The sequence below is a fragment of the Phyllopteryx taeniolatus genome, chromosome 8, assembly GCF_024500385.1.
Source record: "Phyllopteryx taeniolatus isolate TA_2022b chromosome 8, UOR_Ptae_1.2, whole genome shotgun sequence".
In the NCBI taxonomy this organism is placed as follows: domain Eukaryota; kingdom Metazoa; phylum Chordata; class Actinopteri; order Syngnathiformes; family Syngnathidae; genus Phyllopteryx; species Phyllopteryx taeniolatus.
The window spans coordinates 23,827,255-23,845,035 of record NC_084509.1 but is presented as its reverse complement, the minus strand read 5'-3'; the positions used below and the strand labels follow the sequence as shown (position 1 = coordinate 23,845,035).

Below are 17,781 nucleotides of genomic sequence, written 5' to 3'. Positions count from 1 at the left end.
ATCAGGCCCTCCTGTGTGGAGTATGCAGTTTTGCTGGCTTCCTACCATTTCCCCCCAAAAACATGCTGTTAGGTTAAATAAAGACTAAATTGTCCATAGGTGTGAACTTGAGTGTGATTGGTTGTTTTGGTCTGTACAGCATGTGCCCTGCGATAAGCTATCGAAAATGGAAAGCCTTATGTCATTACAACTTTTGAGGATACATGGCTAGGAATAACATGTCAGCATACGCTGTTGATGTGCCTTAGCTGGCCGCAGTACTGGAGTCCAAAGTCTTCTCTTTGCTACAGCAGTTTGTTTTCTTGCCACCTTCAGTCTCCTCTCCAATAGAGTTTGTCTACATACAGATACAGTACTCTGTATGTACACTGTATTGCCAGAAGTATTTGCTCACCTGTCTTGACTCATATATGATCTGAAGTGACATCCCCTTCTTAATCAATAGGGTTCAATCTGACGTTGATCCACCCTTTACCGCTATAACAGCTTTAGTTCTTCTGAAATGGTTTTCCACAAAGTTTAGGAGTTTGTGCAGGGAATGCTGATCTCAGCTCTAATTCAGCAAAAATGTGTTTTATTAAATTGAGATTAGGACTCTGTGCAGGCCAAGTTTATCCACACCAAAGTCCATGTCTTTATGGACCTTGCTTTGTGCATCGGTCCACAGTCATGTTGGAACAGGAAGGGACCATCCCCAAACTGTTCCCACAAAGTTGGGAGCTATGAATTGTCCAAAAGCTCTTGGTCTGCTGAATCCTTCAGAGTTTTCACTGGAACTAAGGAGCCAACATTTTGGACAATTCCATGCTCCCAAATTTGTGGGAACAGTTCTTCCATTTCTAACATGACTGTGCACCAGTGCACAAAGCAAGGTCCATAAAGACACGGATGAAAGACTTTGGTGTAGATGAACTTGACTGGCCTTCAGAGAGTCCTGACATCAACAGGATAGAACACTTTTGAGATGAATTAGAGCGTAGATTGAGAGCCAGACCTTCTCGTCCAACATCAGTGTGTGATGTCACAAATACGCATCTGGAAGAGTGGTCAAAAATTCCTTACGCACAGTCCTAAACCTTGTGGAAAGCCTTTTCAGAAGAATGAAATCTCTTATAGGGATAAAGGGTGGACCAAAGTCATATTTAACCCTTATTGATTAAGAAGGGGATGTCACTTCAGATCATATGTGAGTCAAGGCACGTGAGCAAATACTTTTGGCAATATAATGTACAATAACGACAGGAGACTGGGAAGAGATGACGACAATGTACCCTACTTTTGTAGAAATCTCATTGTTCCACTAACCAAAATGTATGACCATAGGTGACTTCCCACTCTGAGGAAGAATGTTCCTCTTCATATGGATGGATGGACCCAAATTGCTATGTCATATTTGCAATGTGGCGCATGAGTTGTCACTTTTATTGAGTCTGACTTCATCTCAAATAAACCACCTGTAAATATTCACTGGGGCAACATATTTAGTAACCTGTGGCTAAATATAGTCCCCAGAAATGTATTATTCACTGCTTTGTAACAAAAAACTTAAATACTGCCGATTCCTGCTGTTCCAGGAAATGATTTGAACTTTAAAACAGATACAATACAATTGGGACTGTCAGTTATGTTCAAACCAGTTCTGCTTGGTTTGGACAAATGACATGAACAGGAGTGAGCACTATGGCAGAGTATCCAGAAGAGTCATGTTGGTTTTGGTCCATTCGTGGGATTTATTGAATATATTAAAAAGGAGCAGAGAGCTGCCTGGTGTCTTTGACTTCCAAAAACAAAACCCTCAATGACATGCAATGTAATCGAGATATGTGAGGGCCTGACTCACTGTGCTTTGAAAACCAGTTGTAGCATTACAGCATTACGCGGCCCAGTTGGGTTCTGGTTTGGAGGTGCAAGCCAGCCCTGCTAATAGGCTTTGAGCCCCCAACATCCTCCTCAGAGCACTTAATGAGCCTGTATCCTGGCTAGTAAACAAGGCCAGATGCAAACCCTTAACACGCACACCGGAAACGTCTCGTGCCGTAACAAGACAAGCCTAGTCCTGAATGATTGGGTGTGAACAGGAAGGGCTGATCCCTGCAGATCGGCTCCCTCTGCTTGACTAGCACTTCTTATCCTGAGGGAAAGGGCAGCATGTGGTGCTGCCGTTCCAGGTCTTGCTTTGCGTGCCAATTCTCTACTGGCCGCCAAGATCATCACAGACTGCTGCCTGTGCTCCTTTTCACAGCCTACGGTTACACAATGTACACAAACCACAGTTTATTCAGCACTGTGCTGGACTTGGTGTGTCAGCTTTGACACGCCACAATAGGAACAATATCTGCCTCCACACAGAGTATCTCTCGTGCAACTAAGTTTATATTTGACTTGCGAGGGGGCTGAGTTTTTGACAAAAGGTCCAGTGTTTGAGTGTGAGTTGCCCCAGCTGGTTCCTTTTACCACACAGACTGGCTAATGTACAGTGATCAGCCTGAGTCAACATTCCTGGCCGGAAAAAGAACTTAATTGATGATGGGAAATTTATGCGCCAAATGTGTTTGAACTGCCCCAAGTGTCCCATTGAATGTTCGGTCTCATTTGCTCCACAAAAGACAAACACTGGACAACCTCACTGGTTCCTCGCAAATGTTCATTAACATTTTCATTTGCACAAAGAAACAGTTTCCACCGTCCATACAATAAGGACCCCCCACTCTTCACCACTGCCACCGCCGACTATCCCTAATTAGCGCTTAACATCCTTCAGTAGAACGCTGGAGCGTATTCACAAAGGACTTTTTACAGTGTGTAAAATGTATCCTCGGTTTGAGTAAGATATTCATGTAATTCCCTTGGCAGGAATACAACTTCCAATACCAAATGTTTGGGTCACTAGCAAAATAAAATATGGATTTTTGTTAGATGAGAGGACATTTACCAGCGATACCTCTGGAACATGAAACAACTTAGCAAACACTTTTTGTACTATATAGAGTATATATAAATATATAGTCCTCTGTATGTCTGCCACATTTAGCTTTCCTGTTTTAATTAATTACACTTTTCGCAGGTCATTCCGACATTGATGTGCTTTTAATAGTTAACTTTGTCACATAATAATTATGTGTGGTACATGGCTATCAAAAGTGGTGGGATAGCTCAAACTGGCAGTGCATCAAAAAAAAAAAATACAATTTCAATGGCATTTTGAAGCGGATGCATATTTTTTGTTAGTTATGTTCCAGATTAGAATGTAGAAGTGCTCAATCTTGCGACACGCAAGCCGTTTCTCAAAATGTGAAACTATTCCTTGTTAAAAGCTACGTTTATTGTCAATGTTAACAACACAAGAGTTGATGATTAAAAGCATTCGAGTGATTCAAAGCGACATGGGAGCCAACAGTGCGACAGCACTAAGTTGGAGTATTGTCTAGAAACTTCAGGAAGAATTACACTCAAAATGAAACTTAACCAAGTCAATAAAAGGGGGAAAAGGCGGACAAGAACAAAAAGTTGAAAACTCCTAATCAAAAACTGTGCAAGTGAGAATATCAGATCCATGCGGTGTGCAGGGTTTGTGTCTCCTCCGTCAGAACACAGAGACTGCAGGTGAGTCTTTGATGACAGTGTGTGACAAGAGCACATTTTTAGAAAAGAGCACATTTTTAAGATAGGCTTCAGCTACACTGTGCTTCCAATCCATTTTGTTTCCTGCTTATCAACCACTTAAACTGATTCTTATTGGTAAGCTTTGGGGTCCATTTCCACATATGTGCAAAAGCCGTAGGGCCGTGATTGTTTGAAACAAATGTAAAAGGCTAAGGTGGCAGTTTAGAGTGACCTCCTCTTGGACTACACTTTTATATGTCAAATAATTAGATAGTCAGGTCTCTGATTACATCACTCATCTTCCCCAATTTGGCACTGATGGTGTCTGCTGGCGTCTTGATAGAAGCTGGACGGGCCAAGCATTCATAGAGACTTTGACACAACTACTGTATTGTATACTTAGACTGTATTTGTATGGCTTGAGAAACGCTGGATGAAAACCCGGAAATGCCATGTTGCTGTTCAGCTGAGTTGAGTGGGTGGGTACCAATCACAAAGCGGGCAGGTACATGAATATTAATTGACAAAACTACGTCACACTGTCTGCTGTTTCAAATTCACCCGTTGAGCAAGCCTTATGCTGTTTATTGCTTTTTGCCTTCAATCATGAAACTGCACAATGTCAAACTTAAACATGTCACAGACTTACTTTGACCTATGTTATGCATAAAACAATAGGGGGGGGGAAAGGAATCTGATGGAAGGGGGCCTTTCAAGAAAGGGGATTCGTGTTTGAATGATAGATGAAAATTGTGATGGACTGTGCCATTCTGGCAATGCAATTATTTGTTAATTCAGTCAATAGTACTGAGAAAAAAAAGTGGTTAAAGGCAGCCCAAAGGCAGTGCAAGTTTTGAACACCCACATCTTGTCCTCTACCACTCCCCCCCCTTTAGAGAGTCCCTAAAAGCAGTCCTTGCATTTGGTTGGCGTTCTTTGTTGATGCTGTTTCCACATTTTTTTGTCCTTTTTAACTCCTGCTGCATCGCTTTTTCTCTGGGGAGACACTCTTTGGAACAAGAGATTAGAGCTGGTGCTGCCTAGCAACTGAATAAAAGTGGCAGCAACAAAAGGGGCGCTCTCACTCTCAAATGTCTGACCTACATAATCCCAAAGCTCTGATCATACAACACAACAACATGATGAAAGGCCTGCTGTGATTTAACCCTCAAACAAACACTCGCCATCGCTGACCCCTCTTCCCAAAGAGCCACCTCGCCTGCTGCTCGACACCAAAGCGTGACTTGTGAAATCTTGACGGTTGCCTAATTAGAAAGGAAGAAGAGGCAGAGAACGCTTTTTTGCAATGAGATGAATGCATTTGGGGAGATGGCAGTGCAGTGGCACATGAGATTAACAGTGATCAGAGTTATGCTGTGGGCTTCAGAAAGCAGACTCATGCGCGTTTCAGCCACAGGCAGATAGCACAGGGGTGAGAAAAGAGGGATGAATCAGCTTTACTACTCTGTTTTCATCTTACTGATCAGAGGACATAGAAGAAAAGAAACACACAAAAAACATAGTGAACAAAAACTTTTTCTTGGAACTTTTTCTTTATAACACGTCAGCCTTCTGTGTTTCTGAAATCTCAGCAAGTGTGTCATATTAAGTTGAGTAACTCTCCCAAAAATAAATGCCAGATGACATGCCCCAAACACAGTTGCATCTCCATAAATGAGAATATCAAGCAATGCTCATTTAGTTCAGTTCAAAATGTGAAACTCCACCAGAGTGAAATATTTCAGGAAAAGCCAAAATCCAACATCTCAGGAAAACAAGCAAACTTATTTTTAATACAGAGATTACTACTACTAGATGAACTACTGAAATAAAATAACTTTTCTTCAGTATTATATTAGTTGAGATGCACCTTTAGCCCCTCCGCAGACCGAATACTCCTTACTCCAGTCACGTTTTGCATCCAGCGCTTTTTAGTTTTCCTTTCCTGCGCTACACTTTTATCTGCATTCCGTCTTCCTCACCACTATGACCGCGCTGTGATAGGAGGACCCAACTTGAGATGGGAGATTAATAGCACAATGTGAGACATCTGAAGAGCACACAAGGGTAAGGAAGGAGCTGCTAACCTGATATAGAAGCGTGTGACAGATGAGACCAGAAAACGAACTGATGAGGCAATGAACTGCGCAAGATGGACACAAGGAAACCAATAATTCACAAATGCAAAAACAAGAAACCTGTTTCTAAGACATGAAACAGAAAAGCTATGAATTTTCTCATTCATCCAGGTCATTTTATTTTCAAGTCATTGAATAGATCGCAACTGGACTGTTCCGGTCTAGTCGATGAACATTCTAGTCCGATTGAATGCCCTAAGCACTTCAACCGACAAAAACAAAAAAGCAACAATCCTGTTGGATCGACTTTTCTATAACGCAGAAAGTAGTCATTCAATTTCAAATGTTGTTGAACGTTGCAAGCCCCACCCGTAAGGAAAATTACTTCTGGGCCATCTCGAGATTTCGACGCCCCTGGGAAGGTCTCTGTTTGCCACCGAAAAATGACCAGGAACTTTATTTCCAGTTTCTGCAAAAGTTCCTCGCTCTGTGGTGAAGTTGAAAGATCCTTAAGGGAATAAAAAATATTCAAAACACCTTTATTTTTTGCTTAGCATTTTTTTCTATCAGCGCAACCACAAAAATTAACACTGTGCGTTGAGAAAACAAATCATTATTATCTTGCATTATTTTTAAGATCGCTCTTGTATTGGATCTTAGCAGATTTAGTTGGTAAATTGCTAGTCGTTTCAAGTGTTTGATATTCAGCAAGAAGTGGATTCCGCACTCAAACTAACTTTCTTGCAGGAGTCATCAAGACTTCTTCAGATCAAGATGAAAGGATTGAGTCTGGTGCCCAAAAACCTCAAATCAGCTCAAGTGCAGTTATAAATGAGAATATTTGCTCGGAAAAACTGTTTGGTCTCTTTTTTAGTCTTTATTCTTTCAAAACAAACAATGGAAATGAATATATCATGATAGTCACAGGGTAGTTGTTTGTATGTTTGATCCAAACATACTCACGGGCGTAACCCTTTTTCACCTTATGATGTTTTTAGAGAGCATATAAAATGAGAGGATTTCAACGCAAAACATGGATTTATGTCAACTTTAACTGATAAAAATGCCACCGCTCATTAGAACATATGCTTTTGAACAGGTTAAAAAAAAAAAAAGCCTTTCATCTTTTTCCAAGACGCTCAACAAACTTTCAATGTTTGTGTGCTTTCATTACACAGATGTGACAACCTCTCAAAGGAACAATTTGATCTGCTCATTTCAGAAAATCAATGTCAAGCCAAATTCTTGCCAGTGTGCCCTCACCCTGGATTCACCTCTGAGATGACTACGGAAATGTGTGTGTGTGGGGGCGGGGGGTTGTCTAATTAAAGTCCAGTTGCGTGGAGTGGCGAGCTGTGTGAACTCGGGTGTTCTCCGACTGGCACATTTTCATGGTAAGCATCTCTTTGGAGGCCTGCAGGGTTTCAATGCACTCATTTGCACATCAAAACAGGCCAGGAAAGGGATAGTGCTCAAGGAGGGGGAGGGACTACAGAGGGAGGGCACGCCAATGAAGGATGCTTTATTTTCTTTTTTCCCCCTTCCCCTCAGGGGGCAAGGGGATGAAGTCTATAAGGGAGGCACATTGATGCCGTAATGATCGACTTTAATCAGACCCATGACCAGATGGATGGATTTCTCCTCTCCAGACAATAACATAGCGTCAGCAGATAAACTGCTGAGGTGTTTTAAGCCTTTTCATAAAAACAAATGTTCCAAATCTTATGCAAATACTCTCATTCTGCATTTCTACCATATCAATAAATACACTTTTAGACACATTGAAATATTCTCTGTCTGACCTATCAGAGAGATTGCCGCCTTTTCTGGAAGTAGCTTTTGGCCCAGACAAATGAGCTGCCCAGTGCAACTGACGCTGAAACTATTAAGCCTCCTGCGTGGGCCAGAGCAGGAGAAGAAAAACAGTGCGGCGTCTCAGCCAAACTAAACGTTTCGATCGACACTGAGCTTACTTCTGAAAGTGGACATTACCAGAATATGGGGTGGGGTCTTTTCTAGAATGAGCCGAGTGATGATTGGGTGGCCGTGTTCCCACACTGCAGACCTCAGGTGTGCGTGTGTGTGCGTGTATGTCTGAAGGTGTTCCCGGCAGACACAACTCTGGCGCCAAAGCAGCCACAACTCAAACAAACTGTTTTCGGACTGAATCTTCCCTTTTACTTCCATCTGAAACGCTGCGCTGTGCGTGATTTCTCTCCCTTTGGTAAAATAAGAAGCTAAAATTAGCTGCTAATGAGCTGGAGCTACAGTATGTACTGATAGAGAGTATATTTGTGGAAAAAGAAAAAATAACATCCTGCCTTTTTCAGTGTTGTTAAGGCTATTGATGACAGGGGGTAGTGGCTCATTAAATGGTGCTGTTTTCCTTTTGTAATTGTTCACTTTTTCAGTATTTTGTATTAAATACAGAGCAGTGAGTCAGTTGTGAAATTTATGTTTATTAAATTAACGTGTCTCACAGTTCATATCTCACCAGCCCAATGTACGTAGGTGATGTACAGTGCCGTGAAAAAGTATTGGTCCCCTCAAATTCTTTCATTTTTGCAGAATTTTCACTTTAATGTTTAAGATCAGGCAAATATAACCCAAATGAATGTATAATGCTGTTTTTAAATGGTGATTTCATTTATTAATGAAAAAAAACAACATTTGTTTCCTGGCCCTGCGTGAAAATGCAATGGCCCCCTAAACCTAATCACTGGTTGGGCCATCCTCAGTAGCAACAACTGAAATCAAGCATTTTCTATAAATGGCAATGAGTCTTTGACATCTGTGGAGATATTTTGGGCCACTCTTGCTTGCAGAATTGTTTGAATTCAACAAAAAATGGAGGGTTTTCCAGCACGAATGGGCTTTTTAAGGTCACGCCACTACATTATAATCTGGATTTTGACTAGGCCACTCCAAAACCTTCATTTAGTTTTTTCAAGCCATTCAGAAATTGACTTGCTGGTGTGTTTTGGATCGTTATCCTGCTGCAGAACCCAAGCGCGCTTCAGCTTGAGGTCACACACTGTTGGCCGAACATTGTCCTTCAGGATTTTCTGTTAAAGAGCAGAATTAATCGTTCCATCAATCACAGCAAGTTGTCCAGGTCCTGAAGTAGAAGCAGCCCCAGACCATCACAGTACCACCACCATGTTTGACTGTTACTATGATGTTCCTTTTGTCAGACACACTGACCATAACTGAGGCAAGTGAGGCCTGCAGTTTATTGGAAGTTATCCTGAGTTCCTTTGTGGCCTCCTGGATGAGTCATTGCTGTTCTCTTGGCGTAATCTTTGTAGGCCGGCCACTCTTGGGGAGGTTCACTACTGTTCCATGTTACACGTTTTCTCCATGTGAGGCTAATGGCTCTCCCTATGGTTCGGTGGAATCCTAAAGCTTTAGAAATGGCTTTTGTAACTCTTTCCAGACTGATTTCACAACTGTTCAGGAAATTCTTTGGATTGTGTCATTTTGTTGCAGCTTTTTTAGATCTTTTGTCCGACTTGAGTTTGTCGGGACAGATTCTGTTTAAGTAATCGCTTGACTGAACAGTTATGGGGGTAATCAGGCTTGGGTGTGACCAGGGAAAATTAACCCAACAAATTGTGATTAGCCACAATAAATTCATAATTTAACAAGGGGGTAATTACTTTTTCACAGGGCCAGCTGACTGAAAAGTTTTTTGTCCTCAATAAATGAAATCACCATTTAAAAACAGCATTTTAAATTCCCTTGGGTTATATTTGTCAGATATATACATTTGTTTGTTTTTCTGTAGCACATGTACTTTTTTGGGTTATTTTTACTTACTTACTTTTTTTGGGGGGGGGGGGGGGTCAGTTATAAATTAACAACACCAAAACATGTTAACACGTCAAACGTCACTGTCAGTCCTCTTGATACAGTATGTGTTGACTTGGCTTACTTCTAGAAGATGCAATTTTGGCTCAATAATATTCATTATTCTATTCAATGTCTGGCCCTAAATAAAACCTAAATAATTATTTGCCAGGTGTTATGTGCTTAACATGCATCAGGCTGTAATTTGTCTTACTCTGAAACGACAGGTTACAGTGAGACAGAAAAACGGATGAAAAAAACATAAATTTGTGAATGTGTATGTGTGTGTGAGTTTATGCCCAAATACGTAGTAATCAGCATAAACGATGTGGGAGAAGAAATAATGCATACAAGAGCAACAGTAACCATTTGAACAGTGTGAATCGTTATCCTTTATATGAATAAAGACATTTATTATTGCTTTGGCTCCATTTGATTCGCCTGTTTAAATTTTAAACTCTTTTTTTTAAACGTATGGCTAACTACGTCTGCTAGACACAAGCTGAGTTGCACTGCATTTTTTAATGCACTAGGCGTGTGGCTTGTCTTGTCACTAGCTAACATTTTGTGTGCAAACCCTATTAATCGCCCCATCATATTACACAATCTTGGTTTATTATCATTTTCATGGCTAGTTTTCTGAAATTGTGGCAAGCTTTCACGGACAACGTAAAATGACACAGAGGGCCATATTTGGCCCACGGGCCTTCAGTTTGACACCTGTTATGTATACACACTAAATGACATCACAACCTATCAGGGGTCCTGCCATGATTGACTCTGTTTGACCACTGTATTTTTATATGAAAATGCCACTTGTTACAATACTAAAGTTGTTTACCAGTAAGAAGACGAAACAGGAAAAAAAAGAAGGAGCAGAGAAACAAAGAAACCAAAAAAAGACATAAAGAAGGTAAAGTAAGTTCATGCCCCGAGGAGGTAGCAAATTTCTCATTTGAATTTCTAGCTGAAAAAAAAAAAAAAGAAGACTCTGGAATACCAACCCACACGTGCTAAAGTTCTCCAGTCTTATCTGAAGTGTTGCGTGCAGGTGGAACTAGCTGCTTTGTGTCTCACACAGCTAGTGCTCGGCCTCTCTGGGTCATGCCAGTGGAGTGTAATCTTGGGACGGAGCACGCGCCCCCGTTCAGGCATCCATGAAGTGGAACATGCTGCTTAAACACCACCAGCCGAGTCTCCGGCTGTGAACTCCCTTCAAGCAAAACACCTCGTTTGAATAGTTAAATGGGATCCGCGCTGTACCAGGGTCCAAGCCGTGGACCGGTGTCTGCCGTGGCCCGCTAATAAAAACACAAAGGGGAGGATGATAGTCCCCCCCCCCCACCCCGCCCATCTTGTTCTGGAGAAAGTCATTGAAGCTTACCCAGGCATGGCACACATGCACAAACCACTGCATCTAGTCGACATGTTTTTTGATTTATAACTAATAACTTAGAATTCATTAACACATAAACTGAAATGTGCACAGAAGAATCTGTTATACAAGAATGACACTTTAACTTTGCTGGAATGCAAATGCTCCACTCCCGCTTCCAACTCGGAGGCTCTGTTCTTAGAATGGCCCTGCACATCAAAATAATGTCCTGGCTATCACGTTTTTCCATGCTATCACTCTAATGCGCTACACACGCATTAAACAATCAGTTCCACTGCTGTCAAACACAGTTAGCCTCCGCCGTGTTCGACAATCATTTGCAGTGTGGCTGCAATTCACATTTGCACTTAAATCGTTGAAGTCCCGTGATGTAAATGCTATTTACTTGCTCTATTTTATGGCTTGTGTGCAAACAAGGTGGTACTTGTGTGTGAGAAAACTGGCTTCATTACCGACGACGCAAATTGGGTTATTTATGTAATTAAAATAACGTAATGAGTGGCTTTCCTTAGATGCAGCCGGTGATTATTTCAACTTGAGAATAAAAGGTGCATTGTTTTGTTTTGTTCAGTCAAATCAAGATAATGCCTTCTAGTTTATGTGGAAATTGGACTCATTCAGCCACTGCTCAGGAGCTTCAGCACAATCAACATGACCACAAACCACATATAAATGTGAATCTCACATCTGCTCGCTGAAACCACACAAATATGAGGACTCGTGCCAAATTGTGCCGTGCAATGAGGTTGAAATGTGCCAGTGATGTGTCCTGCTAGATCAAAGTCATTTCACGGGCTCAAGCAGAGTGGCAAAGAGTAACGGCAGTGATTAAAACCAGCTATTAATTAAACATTCTTATGTGCACCGCTGCTGCATTTTAAAGACGTGTGATGCAAACAGTCATTCTTGCCACAGTCTGTCCCTCTTTTCATCAGCGAGTCTCTTTGAGGATTATCTTCGGAGACGCCTCTGGGACGCATTTGGAGAGGAGACCCGCTGTAGAAACATTCCCAGAGAGAGAAATCAGGAAAACAAGACATGAACAGTCACTTGTGACACATTAATTCTCTCACTCAACTCTTTAAAGGCTGAAATATTCATTAGAGCAGGCGGTGAATTTTTTTTTCTCCAAAATGACAACAAGCCAGGCGCTCCTAGTTGAACATGAGTTCTACAAATTTATTGTCATCCAAAAATAAAAAGTGAAGAGCCAGTGTTCTGATAAAAGGCACTTCATCTCTCTTGAATAAATGCATCCAAACACAACATCTGGTGAGAGCAAAGATGAGCTTAAATTAAATATATTTACAATAAATAAACATTTATACAGATTTGTACAACTAATTGTGCTGCTTTGCAGAAGGAAAATCCCACATTTGCTTCCAACTTAAGTCCACTTCACAGAACAATATGGCTACACAGCAAAAACTCAGGCTCTTACCAAGAATATTTGTCTTATTTCTAGTCAATTCTCAAAACTAATCTGATTACACTTAAAATAAGACTAATTTCCTGAAGAAAAAAAAAAAGAAAAAGATTTCACTTGTTTCAAGTGACTTTTACTTGAACTAGGTAGAAAAAGTTTTTTTTTTCCATTCGCCACTGGTAACTTTCTTTCTACGTATTTCAAATAAAAATGAGTTTGAAACAAGTGAAACTTGTCTCAAAACAAGTCATTTTTTACACGATGAGTCTTATTTGGATTAGTTTTTGCTCGAAATGAGACAAATATTCTTTGTAAGGTATTGGGTTTTTGCAATCTAATAACAATACCGAACATGTCCATTTTTTCTCTGAATCCTGCTAATGGACCATCTCGACCCGAATCCCCCCCAGGATGTCTTTTTAGCAGCTCCAGCATGTTTGTAAAGAGTGTCAGACATGAGTGGGACTGTCTGCGTGCATGGCCATGTGCAGAACCGCGGCGGGCGATTTGTAATGGCAATGGGTGCTGCTGCAGCTGACCCCACTGCACGGCTTCCTGCCGCTAGTCCTGTCCGCCAGCTTTCTGCTGCACAGGCCCTGCCACGTCTGCAAGGTCTTGGAGCTCCACACCCACACGCCGCTGGTGATGCCCACCACCAGAGACATGAAGATCTTCAGCATGAAGAGGGCCACGGTGGGCACGGACGTCTGCAGGGAGCAGTCGCCGCCGTGGCCGTTGAAGGAGCCGCATGCGGCCTGCAGGCCTCTCAGCTTCCAGTAGTCCATGTTGAGCCTCTCGTAGAAATAGCAGACAATGACGCACGTGGCGGGCACCGTGTAGAGGATGGAGTAGATGCCGATTTTCACCATGAGCTTCTCCAACTTCTCTGTGTTGGTGCCCTCGGTTTTCATCACCTTGCGTATGTGGAAGAGCGCCACGAAGCCGGTGAGGATGAAGGACGTGCCGATGACCAGGTAACACGAGAGGGGGATGAGGACGAATCCGGTGAGCGCCCCCGAGTCCATGCTGCCGACATAGCACAAGCCGGTCAGCTCGTCTCCGGCCACCTTCCTCATGGTGAGGATGACAATGGTCTTTAACGCTGGGATGCCCCACGCTGCCATGTGAAAGTAGTTGCTGTGTGCTTCAATGGCCTCGTGACCCCACTTCTTCCCTGCGGCCAGAAACCAGGTGAGGGTGAGGATGACCCACCAGATGGAGGAGGCCATGCCGAAGTAGTAGAGGATGAGGAAGACGATGGTGCAGCCTGTGGACTCCAGCCCTTCCTGGATGATGTACAGCTCGCCGTGCTCCCGGTCGCAGGCGATGTTCTCGGCGCCCGCCACGGAGCGGATGATGAAAGCCACGGAGTAGACGTTGTAGCACATGGAGAGGAAGATGATGGGCCTCTCCGGGTACTGGAAGCGGTGCGGCTCCAGGAGGAAGGTGAGCACGGTGAAAGCGGTGGACACAAAGCACAAGATGGACCACACGGTCATCCAAATGAAGGCAAAGTCTTTGTCCCGCCGGGACCAGAACACATCCACGGCAGGTGAACAGCGCGGCGCACACGACTGACTCTTCTCAACAAACTGGTACTTATCGGGGTTCTCGCAGGAGCCGCCACCGCCGGGGGAGCGCCCGCCGCTTGCGCCTGCCTGTCGGGGGCGAGGGGGCACGGGGAGCATGCCCTCACCTTTCTTGCCCTCAGTTCTGGTCTCGTTCTCGGGGGCCTCCATGCACAGGGCGTTGGGGTCGTTCCTGGTGGGCAGCTTGGAGCAGTCTAGCGAGTCGGGCCAGGTGTAGCTGAACTTTTTCATGATGGGGGCGCACCTCTCCCGCGCCTGCTCGCACATTGGTCTGCAGGCAGGGATGGAGGTGGATACTTTGTCAGTGCACATGGGTGCGTAGAGGGAGCACAGAAAGAAGCGGAGGTGCACGTCACAGCCGTAAGCTACCAGAGGGGCAAACTCGTTCAGCTTGATGGTAGCCTCCTTCTGGTCGTCGTGGTCCATGAAGTTGGGCATGCGCGTCAGGTTGTAGCCGATGCCCTCGCACATGGGGATGGTGATGGGCTCGCACTTGGCCGGTCTTCCTCGTTCCAGCTCGTACGAGCCGATCTCGAAGCTGGAGCCAGAAATCACCAGCATGCACCACAGGAAAATCGCCACCTTCAGCGGACAACCATCCATGCTCATTGCGGAGGTCAAAACTCGAGTCTGTTTCTATTTACATGAAGATATCAACGTGGCTGGAACAGCGTTAGAGGCTCCCGCTCCGATCCCCGCTATTCCCCCATGCCGGAGGCTGGTGTCAGCGCTTTCAAACGTTCGCTCCGGATAAAGGTCTCTGACAAAAACAGCACAGCCCAAAATGAAGAAAATAAGTGTTGAGAAGAAAGAGGAAGACGCCGTGAGGGATCCGGTAGCTTGCGCTGCCGCCTCCAGGCTCCCGCACACTGAGACCCGAGAGCCGCGGTGCAGGGGCTTGTGTCTGGGATAGACGAGGGGGAGGGCACGGGAGGGGAGTCGCTGAGCGCCTCTCACGTTTCAGCCCACTGAGCCGAGGAACCCCACGCGGGGGAAGACTGCACAGATGGCGGAGGACGCTCAAATAGTTGTGAGTTGTGCTGTGAGTGTGACAATACCGTATACTCGCTAAATGAACATCTCAACAGTTACTCATATTTTTAATAGGCATTCGTCACGACAAATCATCTCTCTCTCTTGAGCGGTCAGCAGTTACACAGGACACTCTAACAAAAGTTACACACTGATACAATCACAGATACAGTTAAGCACACTTGGACATTTACACACACCATTACACACAGATATACAGCTAGCTAGATACATAGGTAGATAGATAGCTACAGTATACAGTAGTTCCTAATGCTAGTTGTGCCTTTAAAAAGATATGGTTCAATTTTGATTGTGACCCGTAGAAGTATTTATTAATACAGTAGATATACTGTGGTTGTTGCTATATGCTGTTCCTAATATTCTTGCTAACGAAACTACATAACAGGGGCACAATATCCGAATGTTTGGTTTGTTGTGAAATCATTTTGTTTTGTTTTCCAGATGATGAGGATGTCTTAAAAAGTGCAAACCACGTTGACATCAATTGCAAATCATTGCTTAAAATAGGATTGGCTGGCGACCAGTTCTGGGTGTACCCCGCCTGTTGCCCAGAGTTAGCTGAGATAGGCGCCAGCACGCTCGCAGCCCTTGTGGGGATAAGCGGTAGGGGAAATGGATGGATGGGTTGACAAATGAAAGTCTCACAGTATGCAGTAAAGCTAGTCGCGATGGTGACAAGCAGAGGATTATTGTGTCCATCTAGTGGTTGAATATGCAGAACATGCATATGTCACAGCTGTTGCAAGGGGGGAGCATTTGATCGTTCCTCAAACAGAGATGGAACTCGAGGATTTTGGCCTCTTGCCCTGTAGCACTGAATTGAGTGTGAAGTGCAGACTGTCTCTGTTAGAACTCTGACTGTTCAAGACAGTTTAACATGACACTGACATATCAGCTACATTTTAGATAACTATATGGCTAAACTGTATGTGAGAAACCTGAGACACAAAAAATGCTTGCAATCTTGTAGAATTTAAAGCTAGACAAAGCTCTTCTTAAAAGACACCGTTTGACTCCAGAGATCAAGAAAGTATTCCGATTAAAATAAATAATGAATGACTGTAAACAATAAATTTGCATTTATTTTTGTATGTTTTCCTTAAATGGAAGTGTGACAGCTTCATCAAACATATTGTTAGATCACGGCCGGCAGTTATTTGCAAAGACTAGAAACACGAAGTATGTAAACGAAATAGTATGAAACAGTTTCTTGAAATTGGTTGGTCATTGTGTTGTATTGTACCATATACTGTTAATGTGAAGAGACTATATTTTTTATATTTTCTTGTTAGCAATTTGAGGGTGTACTATTCATCAGATCTGGCGTCAGGTAGAGGGGGGATAAAAACCTGATTCAAGTCTGATGGAGTCAGGTCGGAAGTGCGTTCACAACTTTGTGATGATATCTTTTTGGATGCTGGTCCAGAGGCACTTTGAAAAATCAAATGAAAGGGCTTTGGCTGAATTTCCACAACAGCTCTGCAACTTTTTAAAGCGTGCCTGTCAAAGATAAGAGGCCATTTGAGAGGGCCAGGAGACACCTGAGAGTACCCTTAAAAGGTCTGATTGTTATCGTAGCGTAATCACATGGCATGCTGGGCAACACATGTCATGATTCATTAACATCCTAGCATTATTTGACTTTTTAGTCATTGTATTGTTGAATTTTTGAAGCTATCGCTGTCATGGTCTGTATTTTGGTTTGGGTTGTGTTTAGTTTTGTTCAATGTTTTCCTGTGTTCCATGTTTGTCATGTGCTCATTAGGTTGTTGTGTCCACCTGTTCTCGTCTACTTTGTGTCGACCAATCAGCTCTCTCTAGCCACTCGTCTTGTCCAGGTGTTCCTCGTTGTCTCGTCAATTTGTTTGTATTTAGTTCCCTGGTTTCTTTCAGTTCTCGTCGGTTCATTGTCGTCGTCACGTCTTTGCCATGTCATTGTTGCCAGTTGTCGTTGTCACGTCTTTGCCATGTCATAGTTGCCAGTTGTCGTTGTCACGTCTTTGCCATGTCATAGTTGCCAGTTGTCGTTGTCACATGTCTTGCCATGTCATTGTCGCTCAGGTATTTCACCAGTCATGTCTTGTTTCTTGTTTTGGGTTCACTCAAGTGTTTCTTTATTTTGTGTTTAGATTTTGGACTTTGTTAATTTAGCATTTAGACTTTTTCATGATCTTTGTTTTCCTTTGTTTTTATCATTGTGATTAAATATTATTATTTTGAGATTCCCGCACTCCTGCCTTGCCTCCCTGCTTCCCTGCAATTGGGTCCACCATGTTCTTGCCTTGCGTTCCTCGCCTTTGCCCTAACCACGTACGTGACAATCGCCGTCTTTTTCCTCTCTCCCTCTTCTCCATTCAGCATCGCATTTTGCAACCGTTTTGTTCCTGCTCCTCAACCGAATAGCTTCATTTCCGGATCCACGCATCGGTGAACGCAGATACACCGTGCTTCATGCGTCCCTGATCATTTTGGTGTGTCTCAGACGTGGGACGCACATCAAATGGGATCCATGTAAGTGTTATTGTACCTCTGCAATTTTGAAGCCAAGTATGCTAATATTGGTTGCTAGCTTACTCTAATACTGCTAGGCTGACTTGGTGTCATTTAATGTTGTCCGTAGAGGCATATATACAGTCAGGTCCATAAATATGGGGCAATATACACAATTCTCATCTTTTTGAGACGGACAATGACCTGGAGCATACTGCAAAAACAACCAGAGGTTTTTTTAAGGCAAGTTAGTAGAATGTTAGGAAATGGCCAAGTCAATCACCTGACCTAAATCCG

The 17,781-nt window shown here is 43.2% G+C and overlaps 1 protein-coding gene across 1 annotated transcript; it reads right to left on the bottom strand.

Annotated features, from left to right (window-relative positions):
* Window positions 1–12,084: 12,084 nt before the first annotated feature.
* fzd9b (frizzled class receptor 9b) lies at window positions 12,085–14,872 on the bottom strand. The gene has a single exon (XM_061782863.1). The coding sequence runs from the start codon at window positions 14,548–14,550 to the stop codon at window positions 12,802–12,804; it is 1,749 nt and encodes a 582-aa protein (XP_061638847.1). The 5' UTR covers window positions 14,551–14,872; the 3' UTR covers window positions 12,085–12,801.
* Between the last annotated feature and the right edge of the window lie 2,909 nt (window positions 14,873–17,781).